We start from the raw sequence: 17315 nt of genomic DNA, 5'->3' as shown, positions 1-17315 counted from the left end.
TATGGGAATGTGGAAGTAGGCGTCCTTGAGATCTAGTGCGGTAAGGAAATCGCCTTGTTGCAGTAGTGGGAGCACTTGTTGAAGAGTGATCATATGGAACTGATCTGAGTTGATATACAGATTTAGGGGTCTGAGGTAGAGTATTGGTCTTAGAGTCCCGTCCTTTTTGGGGATTAGGAAGTAGAGTGAGTATACCCCTGTACCCTGAACCTCTTGCTTGAGGAGTGTAAGATGGTCTTGTGACAAGGAACGCTGTTTGGGTGGTATATGTGGGGGTGGGGGGGGGGGTAGTTTTGAGTTCCAGGCAGTAACCATACTGGATAATTTGTCTTACCCACTTGTCTGTTGTAATGGAGTTCCAGGCAGGTAGGAACTGTGTTAGTCTTCCCCCGACCAGAGTGGAATGGTCTGGGGGGAGTGGAGGAAAGTCACTGTTTTGTGGCAGGGGAGGTGCGATTGTTATTATTACCTCGCCCCTTGTTGTTGTTTCCTAAAATATCCTCTACTGGGGGATGTGTGTGTGGTGGTTTTGAATGTAGAGGAGGTGTCCGTTCCAATATTTTTGGAGGCTCCTCTATAGAAGGAGCGCCGAAAGGAGCCACGTGGTTGGGGAGATTGTAATGCTCCCATGGACTTAGCCGTCTCTGTGTCCTTTTTCATTTTTTCAAGGGCAGCGTCTACTGCTGGCCCAAAGAGCTGTTCCTGATTGAATGGCTGACTAAGTATGGTAGTTTGTACCTCTGGCTTAAAGCCTGAGATGCGTAGCCATGCATGTCGTCGAAGGAGCACACTTGTGTTAATTGCTCTAGAGGCGGTGTCAAGTGCACATTTAATTGCTGCATTTGAAATGAGCTTTCCCTCCTGAATGAGGTCATTTGCCTGGGTTTTGTATTGGTCTGGCAGATGTTGTAAGAGAGTCTCCAATTGATCGTAGTGGGCCCTGTGATAGCGTGCTAGTAGAGCTTGGGTGTTGGCAATACGCTAGTGATTAGCGGCTTGTGCTGCTACTCTTTTGCCAGATGCTTCTAATAGTTTGGATTCTTTGTCTGGGGGTGGTGTATCTCCTGTGGTTTGGGAGTTGGTGCATTTCCGAGCACTGGAAACGACCAAAGAATCGAAAGGAAGTTAGCCCTTGATGTAGTTAGGATCTTCAGGAGCAGGCCTATATTTCTTTTCGATCCGTGGGTTGAGAACCCTGGCACAAACGGGGTCTTTACAGATCTTCGGAATCTTCTTCCGGGACATCGGGGTCTTCATCAAAGATATCCTCTGGTTCCGGAGCTGGTCTTTGTGCCATGATGTGGCGTCGAGCCCTTCGATCCCGAATGGTCTTTTTGGATCGAAAGGATGCGCAGGGTGGACAGCTGGACTCGTCGTGTTCCGGTGATAGGCACAGGTAGCAGACTTTGTGGTGGTCACTGTGCGGAAATTTTTCTCCACACTGGGGGCATTTTTTGAACGGCGTCCTTTCCATGAGCCGTAGGCCTCACGGAGTGGATAGGCCCAGCGGCCCGCATCGACATCTGGAATCGAGCCGATGTAATCAATGTCGAGGATGAAGGTGTTTCGATGTTTTGTTGTGAAGTTTTTCGCTTCGAAAAGCTTGGAATTGATATTTCCAACCGGAGTGGAAAAGTTGCATCCGAACCCAATGGTGGAAAAAAACAATCTAACGATGGAGTTGATGCCCATGCGCACTGTCGTCCAAGGGAGGAGTCACCTATCTTGTGACCAAAGACTTCTTCCGAAGACAACAACAACCTGCAAGCATCCGAGCCCAACACCATTTGGTGATCTACTATCCTAAGTGTGTGATCTGCAGCTCATATGCCTCGAACACAATGTTTCATCCTCTCTTAGACGGATGAACAGTATATAAATAACAAACCAAAACCTATGTTCCTTATGTTATTACTCCATTGAGTGTTTCTCCATAAAGTGTTCTGCCAATAGGGCACCTACAATCTTACATCTAATTCTAGATTGGAGTTGTAAAATACACTTTTTAACCTCCTGACTTTAGGTTATCTGTTGTGTTACAAGCTCCACAATGGCCCACAAATTGCACTCTGGCCACCAAATTGCCTACATAAGCTCTCATACCTATCCCATATGTTCAGTGATCTTTTAAATGCAAACAGGGGTTCTGCTATTCTAAAGACGCCAGAATTCAACAGATGGCAACTTAGTTCTTAAAAGTACCTCTTAAACCATTACTTAAATTACCAAAAGTGATGACACAAACTGGTCTAGACACATTGTCTGTTTTCCTGTCCATAAACAGTAAATCTTTCCCTTCCATTCACTTTTTAAAAGCTTTTTGAACAATTCATCTCAGAAAATGGCAAGCCAGCAACCTGAAAGCTAGAATATGTGCTTTTCCAAAGTAATCATTGTTCTTGGAACAGTTACTTTTAATTCTGAGAAATTGCCTAAAAGGCAGTTTGTCGTGAAGATTCCATGCAAGTGAGCTGCTCTAATACAGAAGGGTGTTTATGTTAGTGGATTTTCTGAACAGGCTGGCATAATGTGCCATCGTCAGCCCTTAATGGTAATACAAGAAAACTAACAGTGTTTTTTTCACAGTTGACACCTAGAATGTGACCATTCATAAACTGAAGTAATATTTCAATAGGGCCTTGCCAAATCATAATGATATACTCAATATAACAAATCCAAAATCTTATAGAATCTCAGATTGGGTTTTCTTCATGATTGTCTTTTCCTCCAAAAATAAAATCGAAACATTTTTGAATCGAAGACAAAAGTTACATCCACAGGGACGCCAGTTTTACCGGTTGTTTCTGGTGCCACTGTTGCTGCCACGAAGTGTGGGGGACTGACCTGGATCGGGACCACAAATCCCAGCACCCCTAGCTTCTCGCCGCCGCGACCGTCGGTATTTCGCGCCTGGAGGCACTTCAAATCCAGCTGAGGGCTCCTGCAGCACAGGACGTCCTTTTTACCTGTTTCTGGTGCCACTGTTGCTGCCACAAAGTGCGGGGGACTGACCTGGATCGGGACCACAAATTCCAGAACCCCTAGTGGCTTGCAACCGCAACCGATGGCTTTCGCGCCTAGCGGCGCTTCAAATCCAGCTGAGGGCTCTCGCAGCACGGGATGCGCCCTGGCGAAGACCGGGCCAAGGGCGAGACCGTCTGCGCCCGTAGGAGGACGGACCGGGCACCCCCTCTTGGTGGTGCTATCTGGGGGTCCGGACCATCCAGGACTACAACTGACGTTGCAGCCACTGCATCTATCAGCTCCATCCATCAGCCTCTCAAGCCTGTCAAGCCTCCAGTGGTGCAAAGTAAGCCCCTTTGCATCACATTGCACCTTTTGCAAGCCTCTTCCCCGCAAGTTATTTGGCATTATTGTTCTTTGCCAACAATTACTTAGGGCTTGAGGAGGAAGGGACTAATTAAAGACGAAGGCTCAGAACTACGGGAAATCTTGCACTTACATCCTCAAACGGCCCAGAGTAGGTAAAATGGGTAAGCGCAAAACGGCGGTGGTCCACGCTGCACTAACCACCAGCACAATGGACTGTTTTTTACTAAGAGCAGCGGGGGGTTCTTGAAAAAGAAATCAAACTTGTGTCCCTTCGACTTACCCGGTCCCCAGCGAATCATCTCCTATCCTGTGCCTCAAATAGTGAGCTTCAGGGCTCTGAGGAGGGAATCGAGTCGTTAGCCACCTCTCCACTTCTTCCTACCATTGATAAGTAGCTTGATTCTGATGAGCCAACTGTGGGGCCTACATTAGGGAGTAGGTTACTAGCTCAAAGCAAAGCCCCCGTGTAGTTGTCCAGGAGGGGCAGTCTTGTGGCGGTGTTGGATCGGGGCCTAAGCGCAAATACATCAGCACCGGGGCTAAGGCGAAACGATCTAAAGTGAACACACCAATGCCAAACATCCAAAGTGCAGTACCCGTGTCGAAAGACAACCTGGCAGTCATGTTAGAGGCCGGTCTGAGTTTCCATCTTGATCGTCTGGACCTTAAGTTGGAACCAATTAAGCAAAGGCTGTCGTTTATAGAGAGAGATCTTTTACATGTGTCTCAATTTCTTAAAACATGCAAGCCTACTCCCCGCTTCTGTGACGCAGCTGATGCATTTGCCGGCTCGGCTCCTGTTACTACTGCCTCAAGTAAAGGGCATATTGCCCAAACCTCCCATCCAGTGAGCACCATCTCCCTACCTGGCCCATCTACAAGCATCGAACAACTCCTACCTTCCACATGTGGTTCGCAGGCGAGGCCATGCCATCAGATGTTATCTAGATCCGAGGCCAATCATCGTAGGGAGTCAGATCCTCATGTGAGGGGGGTAGAAGGGGATGCCCAAATCGTTGTCGTCGTTAACCAGGACAGAGTGCCCCAGGGTCCAAACTCCATCCACCTACCCCCGGAGGCGACACCGTATGTAGTGGTTTTAGGTAACGTTCCAGTCCTAAAGCCGGATACCACCAAGGATTTATACCAATTAAAGAACAAGGTCATTTACTGGCTTAACAACAACACACCCTTGGGCCTTAGAGTGGAAAGGGACATCCTCATGGTTAGGACGGTGGCCTGGATAGGAGGCTCGAAAAAGAGTAGTGATGGTGATTGTATAATCATTCGATTTCAACAGACCACACCTGGCAGAAAGGATTGTCTATGCCGCCAACCGTTGAATAGAACAGGCCCTTCGACCTCTATAAGAGCACTGCCCTTGGGTTACTTTTACCCACCCACACCTATGGTATTGCATCCGAGGAAGTTAGTGCCCCAGACCCCATCTAGATGGCCTCAACAACTGCCTCCGGTCCCGCTATTTAACTCATTTGAGCCGCTGGGACAACTTGACCACTGTGATTGACTGGGTGGACCGGGTCCAAGGAAATCCAAGGTGCTTTTACTAACTAACTAACTCACAAAGGCGACAAGAATTTGAAGCTTCCCCTTCATGGATCCTGCCCATCCTGGGGGAGGAGGCTTGGCACCTCGTCACAGAATGATTCCAAACTTCTCAGTTTTCAGTGTAGCCATTATGGGGCTGTAAATAATTGTAGGTTATGTTAGTGTTCTTTAACTAGATGTATTATGTACTATTAAACTTCAGTGCTTGACTTAGCAGGTCTGATTTGTACTATGTAGTCCCAATTGCTGAATATCACATATATGTGCATCTAGATCTTCTTGCGTGATGCACATTTGAAAGCACAAGTGACAAATGACATTTGCGCATAATTACCTGCATTGAGCACCTTTAAATCATCAATTTTAAACAAAGTCATTTGCAGTATTAATTGTCAAGCTGTGGTGTAGGAAAAGGGTCTCAGCTTACGAATTTTGTTTCAGTTTATTATAAAATGCGTCAGAGTGGAGGATGTCGTCAAGCAAAACACTTGAAACAAAGATAGCAATGATTTTCTTCCAATCTAGATTTTTTTTCAATTATGGGATGATAAAGGGAATGTCATTAAAGAATCAAATGACAGACAATGACTAAGAGTGCATTGGAGGACAATGCAAACAGGTTCAGACAGCTTTGGCGTGGTGCACAACCTTTTGTGTCTTTTGATCTCGTTTTAAAAGTAATTAGAATCATTGATGGACGACAAGGGGTGGCGGGCAGCGCCGGTGCTTGGAGACGGACAGGATTCTACAGCAGGGACTATGGCTAGCGGGGGGGGGGGGGTACAGCCTTAAGATCCTTAGCTGGAATGTCAACTGGCTGGGGAATGGGCTTAAACGTACTATTGTCCTACAGTTCATTAAACGACACCTCCCTGATATAGTATTTCTGCAGGAAACACACTTGATGGGGAATACGTGCCAGGCCCTCAATAGATGGGGATACACCCTAGCGGTCCACTCCGTCTTCACCTCTGGATCACGGGGAGTGGGGATCCTGGTTCGCCGTTCCCTGCCCCTGCACATTGACCACACTGAGCTGGACCCCCTTGGCCGATTTGCGGGTCTGTCGGGGAGGTGGGAGGGTCGACGGGTTAACTTTGTCTCCATATATATCCCTCCCGGCCTGCAGACACAGGCATACCGGGGCAAAGGTGGTTGGCGGATTTCATCGACGCCTTCGGGCTCACGGACGCCTGGCGGCTGCTGCACCCTGCGAGTAGGCACTTCACATTCCACTCTGGTCCACATCGCTCTTTCTCCTGCCTGGACTACGTCCTGACCTCCATGCGGCCAGACATGCTCATCCGGGAGGCCTCCCACCTGGCGCGGGGTATCTCTGACCATTCACCAGTGTACATACACATCGCGCTAGGGGGTGGCCGGGAAGGTTGCGTCTCCCCAATACTCGCTTGGCGTCTCAAGAATGAGGACCTGCGGAAAAAACTAACCAGCGCCATTGAGCGCTATTTTGAGCTCTACATTGGGTCGACGGGCTCCGCGGTTACCCTGTGGGAAGCTTTCAAGGCGGTGTGGCGGGGGGAGGCCCTTTCGGCCATTGCCGGCGGCCGTAAAGAACGAGAGGCGCAGATCGCCTCGGTCGAGACGGACCTGCGAGCGTTGGAAGAGGCAGCGTGTGAGGAGACGGAGCCGGGGGTGCAACATCGGCTGCGACTCAAAACCGCAGAGTATAAAGAGCTGGTCACGCTCGCTGCCCAGACGGCCATTCAGCATAAGGTGGGCAAGCTGTACGACCAGGGAGATAAGGCAGGCAAACTTATTGCATGGCTGGACAAAAAGCAACAGCCCACGACGGTGGTGCCGGTGATCACGACAATGTCGGGCGCTACGCTCACGGAGCCTACAGAAATTGTTGAGGAATTTGCGGGACACTTCCGGCGGGTTTACAGCAGGGGGTCAGACCGGCCAGAGGAGGACTCAGATGCCTTGCTGGCGGACATTCGCATGCCCTGTCTGTCGGAGGCCGACCGGGACGCCCTGGAGGCCCCCCTCGCCGCGTCCGAATTGGAGCGTGCGATTGTAGACCTTAAACCGGGGAAAGCGCTAGGCCCCAATGGTTTGCCTATCGAGCTTTACAAGTTAAAGCCGGATGTCCTTAGCATGCATCTCCTCCACATGTTCGAGGAGAGCGCAGCGGCGGGGATATTGCCACGCGACCAGCGCCTGGCTACTATAGTGGCCATTCCAAAAGAAGGGAAGCCAAGAGATGCCTGCTCCTCGTACAGGCCGATCTCTCTGCTGAACGCGGAGCCGAAAATTCTTGCTAAGACCCTTGCGAATAGGCTCCACTCGGTACTCCCCAAGCTGGTACACCCGGACCAATCCGGCTTCATGCCCCACCGTAACACGGCGCTTAACATCCGCCGCCTGCACGGGGTGCTGGGACGGTGTCACACGATTCAGGAAGACGCGGTGGTGGTGTCGCTGGACGCCACCATGGCCTTCGACACCCTCGAGTGGCCATACATGATGGCCGTACTCCGAAAACTGGGATTTGGCCCGTGTTTCGTTGCTTGGGTCCGCCTTCTATATTCGGAGCCACTGGCCCAGGTGGTAATTAACGGTAGGGTGTCTGGGGTGTTTGGCCTCGAACGAGGCACCAGACAGGGATGCCCGCTCTCCCCCCTCTTATTCGCACTCTCACTTGAACCGTTGGCGTCTTGGATCCGGCAGGCCAGCTGCGTAACGGGGCTGCGGTGGGCGGAGGGCTGGGAAGACAAGATTTCGCTATATGCAGACGATATCCTCCTCTACCTCTCACACCCGCGGAGATCTATTCTGGCGGCAATAGATATTTTTGTCAGTTTTGGGAAGAACTCCAGATTCCGCATCAACTGGGCTAAGTCGGTCCTCTATGTTCTCCATGGCGGTCCTCCCCGGCTTCCTGACGGCTGCCCGCTTGTAGTGGCGGAGGAGGGCTTTCGATACCTCGGAGTGTTTATCACACGGGATGGGACTCTCCGGTTTGAGAGGAACCTCATGCCACCGCTCCAACGGTTCCAGCATGATTCGACCTCGTGGCAGCAGCTGCCGTTGTCGCTGCTGGGTCGTGCATCCCTTTTTAAAATGATGGCACTCCCTAGATTTTTATACGCTCTGCAAAACCACCCGGACCTGGTGCCTGCCTCGTACTTTGCGGCAGTGGAGGCGGCGCAGCGGACCCTCCTGTGGTCGGGTACACCCAGAATAGCGTTACAAAAACTTACGCTGGGGTGGTATGACGGGGGGATAGCCCTCCCGGATATTCGCAAGTACTATTGGGCCGCTCACCTCTCGGCGATAAATCAGGGGACGTATTGCGACGGGAACGACCCGGGGTACGCGATGGATAGATGGCTGCTCCCGGGGGGGAACTTCGAGGTTGCGCTGTACTCCAGACCGGGCAGACTCCACCTCACGGGGCCTACGAAGCATTCGGTCCAAATATGGCACGCCGCGCACAGGGCGCTGGGATGGTCTAACACGCTTACCCTGGCCACACCCCTGTGGGCATCGGAGAGGCTAGGTAGCCTGCGTCACACAAAGGGGTTTCGAAGTTGGGATCTTATTGGGATCTCCCGGGTGGGGGACCTTTGGGGGCCGGAGGGGGTCAGATCCTTCGCCTATCTCCAGGGCACTTACGACTCGGAATATTTTAGGTATCTACAGGTCCGTCACTCCCTCCGAGCTAATATCCCCTCGGGCACTAGACCCCCGCAGGCCTCCCCGCTGGAGCACAGATTACTGGATGGCCACATGCCAGAGCATGCCATCTCGCTCACATATAAGAAATTGATTAACAATCCCCCTGATCCTCTCGACTCCCTGAAAGAGAAGTGGATGGCGGATGGCCTTGAGATTGATGACGAGGAGTGGACCGCCGCTTTGGCATCTCCTAGGGAAGTAGCGATATCGGCTAGACTCCGTCTGGTGCAGCTTAAAATACTGCACAGGGTATACGTCTCCTGCACCAGGCTACAGGCGATGGGGGGGGCGGGGAGGGACTGTGTCGGCGGGGGTGCGGAGAGAGGGGCTCCTTCTTCCATGTTTTGTGGGAATGCCCAAGGGTGCAGCGGTATTGGAGGCGAGTGGTGTCCTGCATGGGTGAGGTATGGGAGTCTCCTATTCGCACTGTGGCCAAGAGGTGTTTGCTTAACATTTGGGAGCCTACTGACTTGCCCCACCGAGGGAGACTCTGGGTTACGCTGGGGCAAATGGTTGCAAAGCGGAACATTGCCCGTCTGTGGGGGGCAGCGACTCCACCTAAACTGGCGGACTGGCAAAACGATATGGACTGGTGCATGCTACAGGAAAAGGCGGTATATATGGCGCGAGGATTCCCACGGAAGTGGGGGGAGGTGTGGTCACTGTGGAACACCTTCCGAGGGGACATAGTTGAGCCTCCGCAGGCACGGCTGTCTGGCCTGGAGATTCCGGTCTAATCAATGGCTGGTGCCCGACCTCAAGTATATTGGTTTAGTCTTCCTGCTGTCTCTGTAAGTTCCCGGTGCTGTGACACCCCAGCTGTGATTGCACTGTTAAGACCAGTCTTTTGTGACCTGATTTTGTTATGTTTTTTAAAAACCAATAAAAAGATTTTACAAAAAAAAAAAGTTATTAGAATCAGAAATAAGTAAGTCTCTTTCATGGAATTCATGTGCTGTTAGAAGAAAGTATCATGGTCCACTAAAAGACTTCCAGCTTTCTAGGACATGAGGCTAGAGAAATACATGTCAATCTAACAGCATTCAGTACATCATTTACATCTTACCTGGAACACTAGTGTTACAAAGAACATGTGAGTTGCAAGCAGTAAAGCTGTCTAAAATATTCCCAGGCTGATTTGCATCAATAATTATGACTTTTGTTGCTGAATGAGTGCTGGTACAAATCCAAACTAGACTGGACAACTCTTCTTGCTGTTCTGTTTTCTTTTGCTGTTCCTGTAAAACACAAATACAATATAATGTATGATTCTTATCAACACGCAGTAATTCAGATATCTATATTAAAGAATATGGCCCTCTCAAATACAGGTGATAAAGAGCATCTTAATCAGAGTACCCTAGTACATGGTTCTTAACCTGGGGATCATGTACACCGTGAGGCTCTGAGGCACCTACTCAGTACATCCACAAATGTTTAGCTATAAGATTAAATAGTTTTAGCAGATTAATTAAGTATATATTCATAAAAACATAAAATATAAGATTGAAAGTTCTAAACGCTCTGTAAATATGAATGAATTTGAAACTGGGGGCTAAAATTTAAGTTGGTTTCCTTAGCTTGATTCACGGAAGTAGCGCAAGTCTAGGGACCAAAATTTTGTATGGACGATTGAAAGGAAGGGCTGAAATGTGCCGACAAAAAAGTGCATACATTAGGAGCACAAAAGACAAAGTGATATGCTACAGTCTAACATATAGTATTGACTTTTAGAAATAAAACCAAATACAGAAAAGCTTCAACCTTGCTATTAAAATTCAAATTTTTGTATATTTTTTCATTTGTTAATTAAATCTATTTTGTGTACTGGTTGTGAATCACAAGCAGTAAACACTGTTTAGACAGAGACTCACGGTTTCCAGTACAGATTCAGCAGGGTTCACAAGGGTTGAAAGGTTAAGAACAATTGCTCTAGTACATACAGTACAAATAATGTTTTTGTTCAAATACCAAGAAAACGGATTTTCATCAATAACATATTTGCTTAGTCAGATCTATATTCTACTCACAGAAGTTAATGAATATAGACAAGCACAAAGGCTATAAAATGTGGTGCTTTAAGTGGGCTGGTTGTAGTATTTCATGTGAGAAGTGAGAAACAACTAATATTTTAATATTTCCGTTAACTGGGCTTATCCAAAAGGACTAATTATGTATTAGAGTAAATTACATAATTCTGTAATGCACGCAGAATGTGTTTTAGATTAAAGTTGTCTTGGGAAATGAAAGGCAGTGTGTCCTGTTTACCCAACAATTAATGATAGTGGATGTTTGTTGGTGACCATTTTACATTGACACCTAACAGGATATAGGTACAATTGTTTAGAACAAGGGTTTGATTTAAATCATCCTCATCCAACAGATATGCTGTCCCACGCCGAGACTGGTTCGCATCAGGACCCCTGCCCTCCCAGGATAGCAGCCAGTTTAGCAACCTGTCTGACACCTGCAGTTAAAGATCTATACAATCTTTCATTGTCTACAGCCAAAAAAGCCTAAGGAATGGAAGTGTGCATTAGTATCTCCACAGCTTAAAAAATCTACAGCAAATCCAAATGTTTTTCCGACTACAGATCAATTTCGCTGTTACCCTTATCTGTGAAATCTCTAGAAAAGTTTATGAACAAGCAACTCATATGCTTTCTTGAGGAAAACTACATCCTGGACTGCTCGCATTCGGGTTTTAGAGAGCACCACAGCATTAAGAGTGCACTGCTGGCTGTGGTCAACAATATCAGGCTCTCCCTAGACGTGGGTACCCCAATCATGCTGGTGCTGTTGGATTTGTCTGTAGCATTTGACACAGTCTTCCATTCCATTCTAATCCGCAGGCTTCACAAGGCTGGGCTGTATGGTAAGGCACTACATTGGTTCAGGGACTCCTTGCTAATCGACACATCACATCTGCTTGGATTCCTTCAAGTTATAAGTGAGTTCCCCAACGTTTGGGCCACAGCCCATCTCTCTTTAACATCTATGTAGCTCCACTTACCCAGATTGTGTCCTACGCAGATGATACTCAACTTTGTATTTCCTTCGGCCCGGGCTAAGACAAGGTGAAAAGCTAATTTGCAAATTGCATAAGGGAAGTCGCTGCTTCGATGAGTGACGACTATCTCCAATTAAACAGCTACAAGACAGAGATCATGCTGTTTGCCAAAGCGACAGAGCTATGGTCAGCCGATTGATGGCCCTCAGAACTTGGCCTTGCCCCTTCACCTACACAGGTAGTTAACAATCTTGGGAGTTAAGTTAGATCAATCACTCTCCATAAAAGACCGAGTTAACGCAACTTGTGACACCTGCTTTGCCACCATGAGGCTTCTCAAAAAAGCCCTCCATTGGTTTCCTGACACCGCCAGAAAAACACTTGTCCAGGCTCTCATTACCAGCCGTCTGGACTATGGGAACGCTCTGCTGACATCAGTAAATGACACCTTGTTGCCCAAGTTCCAGGTAGTTCAGAACACCGCAGCTAGGCTAATCTGCAATCTTCCCTTCGCTCTTCCTCCTGCCCGATTCTTAGGAAGTTTCACTGGTTGTCGATTAGAAAGTGTTACACTTTTAAACTATGTTGTCCGACACACAAGGTACTCTACAAATCCTGTCCAGCATATCTGTCTACTCGACTAAAACCGTACTTGCCTCCCAGATGTCTAATGTCCTTGGATAAGGCATTTTTGGTTATCCTGTATACATACCTCAAGACAAGGGGACAGATCCTTTTCTTACACAGTCTCTTATCACTGGAATAAACTTCCCCTTAGCTTCGCTCCTGCTCAGACTTTACTTCCTTTAAGAAGGGGTTGAAGACTTGGCTGTTTTAGAATGCTCTTCCCACTCAGAGTAGCCCAGCAACGAGATACCCCGCCGGGAGTGATTTGTGTGCTATATCAAATGTCAGGATATATAGATAGGGTCAAGTGCACCAATAAGTGTTACATAGTACCAGGAAACGTGTTACGCTAGTACCAGTCAATGGGCTACATTACGTCAGAGAATACAGTCCCCAAAAATATGCCTTATGTGCAAGAAATTATACCCTTCTCTACCTAAGGGCAGAAGATTATGCCAGAGAGAATGGCCAACTGTGCCACAGAATATGGTAAGGCAAAAGACCAATGTGGAGTAAAATTCACTGAAGAACAGAGAATCCCAAACGTGGCAAAGAATAAAGTTACAAGTGAATGCTCAACTCTGCCAATTGGTTCTGCTTCTTTACAAAATAGTTCTAAACTAAAAAGACAAACCACACAACTGATAAGGAAGAAAATGTTAAATTGTCTCAGTACCACACTAACACTGGTTTAAATGTATATTGGTTTTCCTCTGGGTCATCCGCCAATGAAGACCCTCATAACTGTGCAGAGAGGGTGTATATACAACTAAAACTGCTAAGATAACATTTAAAATGCATTAGCGTGCTAAACAAACACAAGTACGATGACTATTGGAAATGATGGCTAAGCCCATCTAAGACTGTAAGGCTAACATCGCCCTGTGCGCCTCTGCTTTAGCACTCCATGTTAATATAACATTGCACAGTGATAAGCCAGTTCCTATCTTACTGCTAAAAAAATAAAATAATTTTTAAACACCTTAAGATAGAACTGCAATTGTGTGATTAGAAGTCGAACAAGTGCATTTGCCTAGTCATTGTGTTTTACTGAACAAAGTGCAGCAAGGAATGACATGACTCCTATAATTCCACAATGTCATAAACGCTTCAGTTTCTGCTCAGCCACTTGGAACCCACACTTTGTGATAGTTTGCATGGTAATGGTCAGTACTCTCCAACAAAGGTTTCTCGTGTGCCGAAAGTAGTCACGGACTAAATCAACCACTTTGGAGGAGCAAACGTCTGTCTTCTCAGACTGTACCCAGCAGGTCAAATCACAAAATAACCTGTCCCAGGTGCTGCCACTCCTGAACTCTTTATTTACTGAAAGAGTTGAGAAAAAACTGCACAGTATAAATGAATATTCATTTTCTGTGCTAGAGTTGTTGTCCATTAATGTAGAAGCATCAAGATTCTGCCGCCCAAGGTGTCAAAAACAGCTGGAGTTCCACTGTCTAAGTGCAGTTCCTTAGTACAAATGAGTCCCTGCACAGGAGAAGAAAAGAACAATGCTTTGAGTAAGTGTGCTTCAACCAGGTCCAGGGAGAAAGATCAAACAAATTGAAAACAAAGTCTACTGTGATAACGTAAAATGTTAGAGGTGGGAATCTATCTGCTGCCCAGAGGATTCTTGGAATGGCAGCTGGAGTTGGAAGCCAGTGAGTGAGGTTCTGACAAATAAATTTGAGCTTACCGCACCCCATTTCTATGACTTATTTACCTTTTTACACTGGTGACGTGGAGTTCCTTAACAACATCCGGTGGTTTCTTCACTTACTTGGGTTCATGATCAAGTGCGGACCAGAAGAGGACAGGAAAGGCTCTGTTTAGAATAAACTATGCCTCATTAGCATTTTTGCTGTGGGGTTTTAAGAGCCAGGCGTGTGCAATCGTGTTGCTACTGATATGCCTCATACACTGTAAAGATTAAAGAAACAACTGGCAGCCATCTTGGAAGGTTGGAGACAAAGTGGAAAAGAAGCCCAACCAGATATGGGAAGTTATGGTGCACACAAGGTCTATCTCCTTCAGAAAGCACATTGATACTCGTGAGTGGTGGCCATTTTAGGTGTTTGGGAGAATTATCATTGAGACCTACTGGTGCCACGCTGTTCAGTGTTGCGATAATTCGGTTACCGGCACACATAAATGTCTTGCATAATGTACAGTGAGAGTCACATACTTTGAGGGCCCATGGGAGTAAACAGCATTATGGTGTGTTAATCCTGGTCTTTGTTGTTGCAGTGATAGGCACACCAGCAGAGCAGTCTGCACAGGATCCAAGTTTAACGCTATGATGTTGAAGTGCTTTGCCTATCAGCCAAGACGGGCACACCTGTGGAGCAATTCATACGGGAGCAACATAGTAACATGAGCACGATTGCCTTGTTTTGCATGTGCTTAGTAGCATAGAAACGTAAATAGTTTGTCTTAATGTTTCTGCACTAGTCATGCAGAATATTACTGCACCCCCATTTTTATTTTTGTTAACAAATTCTGGTGAAACCACCATTCTTGTGGTCAAAATGGAAAAAGGTTTTTAGGAACCACTGCAGAGTTTGTCTGAGCAGTATGAAAATGGACAAGAAGGTGGCTATGCTGATTGTTAGGGCTCGGGTACCTTGTGTTGTACTCAAACTACCCATCCCATCATGCACCGTAAGGGAGGAGGGTTGTGTACTGCCCCATACTGCCCCTGGACAGGTCACGTGAGTGGGAGGGTTCTTAAGCCGACCTTGCCGTTGCCTCGGTGCTTGGCTTTCTTGTGAACTTCCTGACGTGTACCTGGTATGGGAATTCATCGTGGATATTCCTGCAGAAGCTAGCCTCGATACTCTGGATATCCTCTGCTGTGCTTTCTCCCTGTTCCTGCGCCCATTGAGAGTGGCCTCAAAAATACCCTTCAACAATCTGTGTTTTACCTTTTTTCCGCTCGTCAACCTCGCGCGCTTCTCGCGCTAATAGTGCTTTCCTGTTGCTTTCCTCTAGAGCGGCATAGCTCATATTTTGGCCGTAGCTTGCACTTTGAGTTCCGTGCAAGTTTGTCCCTTGGCGACTCCCGTACGGTTCAGCCCCTTTACTCGCCTCCAATCCAAACGCGAGGACGCGTTTGTTTCCTTCAGAATTCTTCGTTAGACACGAGATCGCGTTTCCCTTGTTTGGACTTTGCCACAGTTGTGTTACCTGCCCCCAACCTTCCCCTTGTCTGTATTGGGGACAACGCAGGAACGAGTTTCAAATTTAAGGCATTTATTTTGCTGAGAACACTTGAGCACGTCCCCTGTCGCTGCTGCAGTTTAGTTCCCTGTGCCTCGACCTGCATTTTTGGTTGCACACTTGCTGTCAAGTTAACCGCAAGTGTATTTCATTTCAAAGAGACTCCTGCAATCAACTCGCTCTTCTGCCTTTATTGGTATGCAAGTAAGTTTGGGGCAGTACACACCCTAGAGGGTATACAAGCAGATGTTTAAGTGGGAACAGTTTTCCATTCATGTTTATGCTTGTTAATTTTCCTTTTTATGTCATCTTGTCTTGCATATAGATTTCCAGTCCCATGGTCCTGGACCTATTTCTGTTGACAGTTGAGAGACTATTCTGAGGGGTCTCATGAGTCTCTCCCTTTTTTGAGAACACGGGTTCTACTCTAGTGTGTGTTAAGTGCGACACTGGGTGGAAGGTGAAAGGGTGAGGCATTTGCATCGCTCCCGGGGAAAGGTTTCTGCCTGGGAAGCCAGCCGCCGCCCGACACTGATTCACTGTTTGGGGTGAAGGGTAATTCATTTTTTTTTTTAAGGTTTACCTGAATTGGAGGTCGGAGAGTCAGAGCAGCTGAACAAGCTTTGAGATTTGTATAAGGTAATTGAATATTTATTATTTACAGAGGATACGTATGATTTTGGAATTGTTTAATTTTGGCACACAGTACCAGGGGATAATGAAAGTGTTGAAGAGTATGATGTCAGTCTTCATAAGCTTGAGACGACTTGTAAATTTGGTATGTTGCGTGATGAGCGGATGAGTGATCAGTTTCTTCTGAACTGTAAAGACAAAAGGGTAAAGGGGAACTTTGGCTGAAGCATGAGCCTCCACTGGGTGAAATATTATTCACAGCCAAGAGAGTGGAACATATGTTGGCATTACAGAAATCCTCAAAGACACAAACGAAAAACCACAATTCCATGTTAGTGTGGTTAACAATGTATAAGAAAAGGAAATGGGTTGCAAGGAGGGTGTATCCAGATTAAGAGGTCTTGATTCAGATTTTGGCAATTGTCCAGCACAAAAATTTGCATGAAATGGGTGCCGGGGGTACATTTTGTGAAATGTTGCAGGTCAGCATCTCCGTTTGAAAAGTCAAATGAAGGGACTTAGCATTGTGAGGTGGTGTTGCAACTTGGGTATAGTGCTTGTGGTAATCCCATTGATACTGTGTGCACAGATGGTTTGAATGAGGAAATGTTTTCTGATTCATGTTAGCAATAGTGTTATATGAAATCTATTAGAGTGTGGAATGTGTCAGCAGACCACTTGAATTAATAGATGGGAATCCTGTTGGCTATGGTCGCCAAAGAATTCCTATGCATGGTGTTTCCCCTTGTGTACATGGAATTCAAGAAAGGGAACATTTATGTATCAGAAAGAGGTGTTAATATCCTTGGATGGCCCATGCAGAAGGAATTAGGGGTGTATCTCGATCCCAATACACAACTCCAGGACCAAGTTCATGAGGTGCGTGTTAGTTGTCAGGCTGTGTTTGAGAAATTTCAGAGGTTTTTGAGAAGAGGATAGAGTGTCTGAAATGTCATGCTCATAAGATTAAGCTTAAGAAGGATGCTATTCCATGCGTTTCTAAAGAAAGAAGGTTACCCATTGGAATACATGATCAGGTGAAGGCGGAGCTCGATAAATTAGTTGAGAAAGGGGTGAATGTTCCAGTTAAAACCAGTGAGTGGTTGCCAACAACTGTTGGCAAAAAAGGCTACTGGAAAGATTTGACTTTCCATTGATTTAACTGCACTTTTTAGGTTGGTTGTGGTGGATCATCCTCATCCCATTCCAAACATGACTGAAT

At 46.9% G+C, this 17315-nt stretch overlaps 1 protein-coding gene across 3 annotated transcripts in view; it reads right to left on the bottom strand.

The window, feature by feature from the left end:
* SPAG9 (sperm associated antigen 9) overlaps positions 1-17315 on the bottom strand; it is a 1633747-nt gene that overhangs the window by 708655 nt on the left and 907777 nt on the right. For all 3 annotated transcript variants that reach the window (XM_085617154.1, XM_085617155.1, XM_085617156.1), the window contains one exon: positions 9671-9842. In XM_085617154.1, the coding sequence (XP_085473280.1) occupies positions 9671-9842 (172 nt within the window). The remainder of the gene's footprint in view (positions 1-9670; positions 9843-17315) is intronic.

The sequence above is a fragment of the Triturus cristatus genome, chromosome 7 (genome assembly GCF_964204655.1).
Source record: "Triturus cristatus chromosome 7, aTriCri1.1, whole genome shotgun sequence".
Taxonomy (NCBI): domain Eukaryota; kingdom Metazoa; phylum Chordata; class Amphibia; order Caudata; family Salamandridae; genus Triturus; species Triturus cristatus.
Note: the sequence above shows the minus strand (reverse complement) of the source record. Positions and strands in the feature narration are given on the sequence as shown.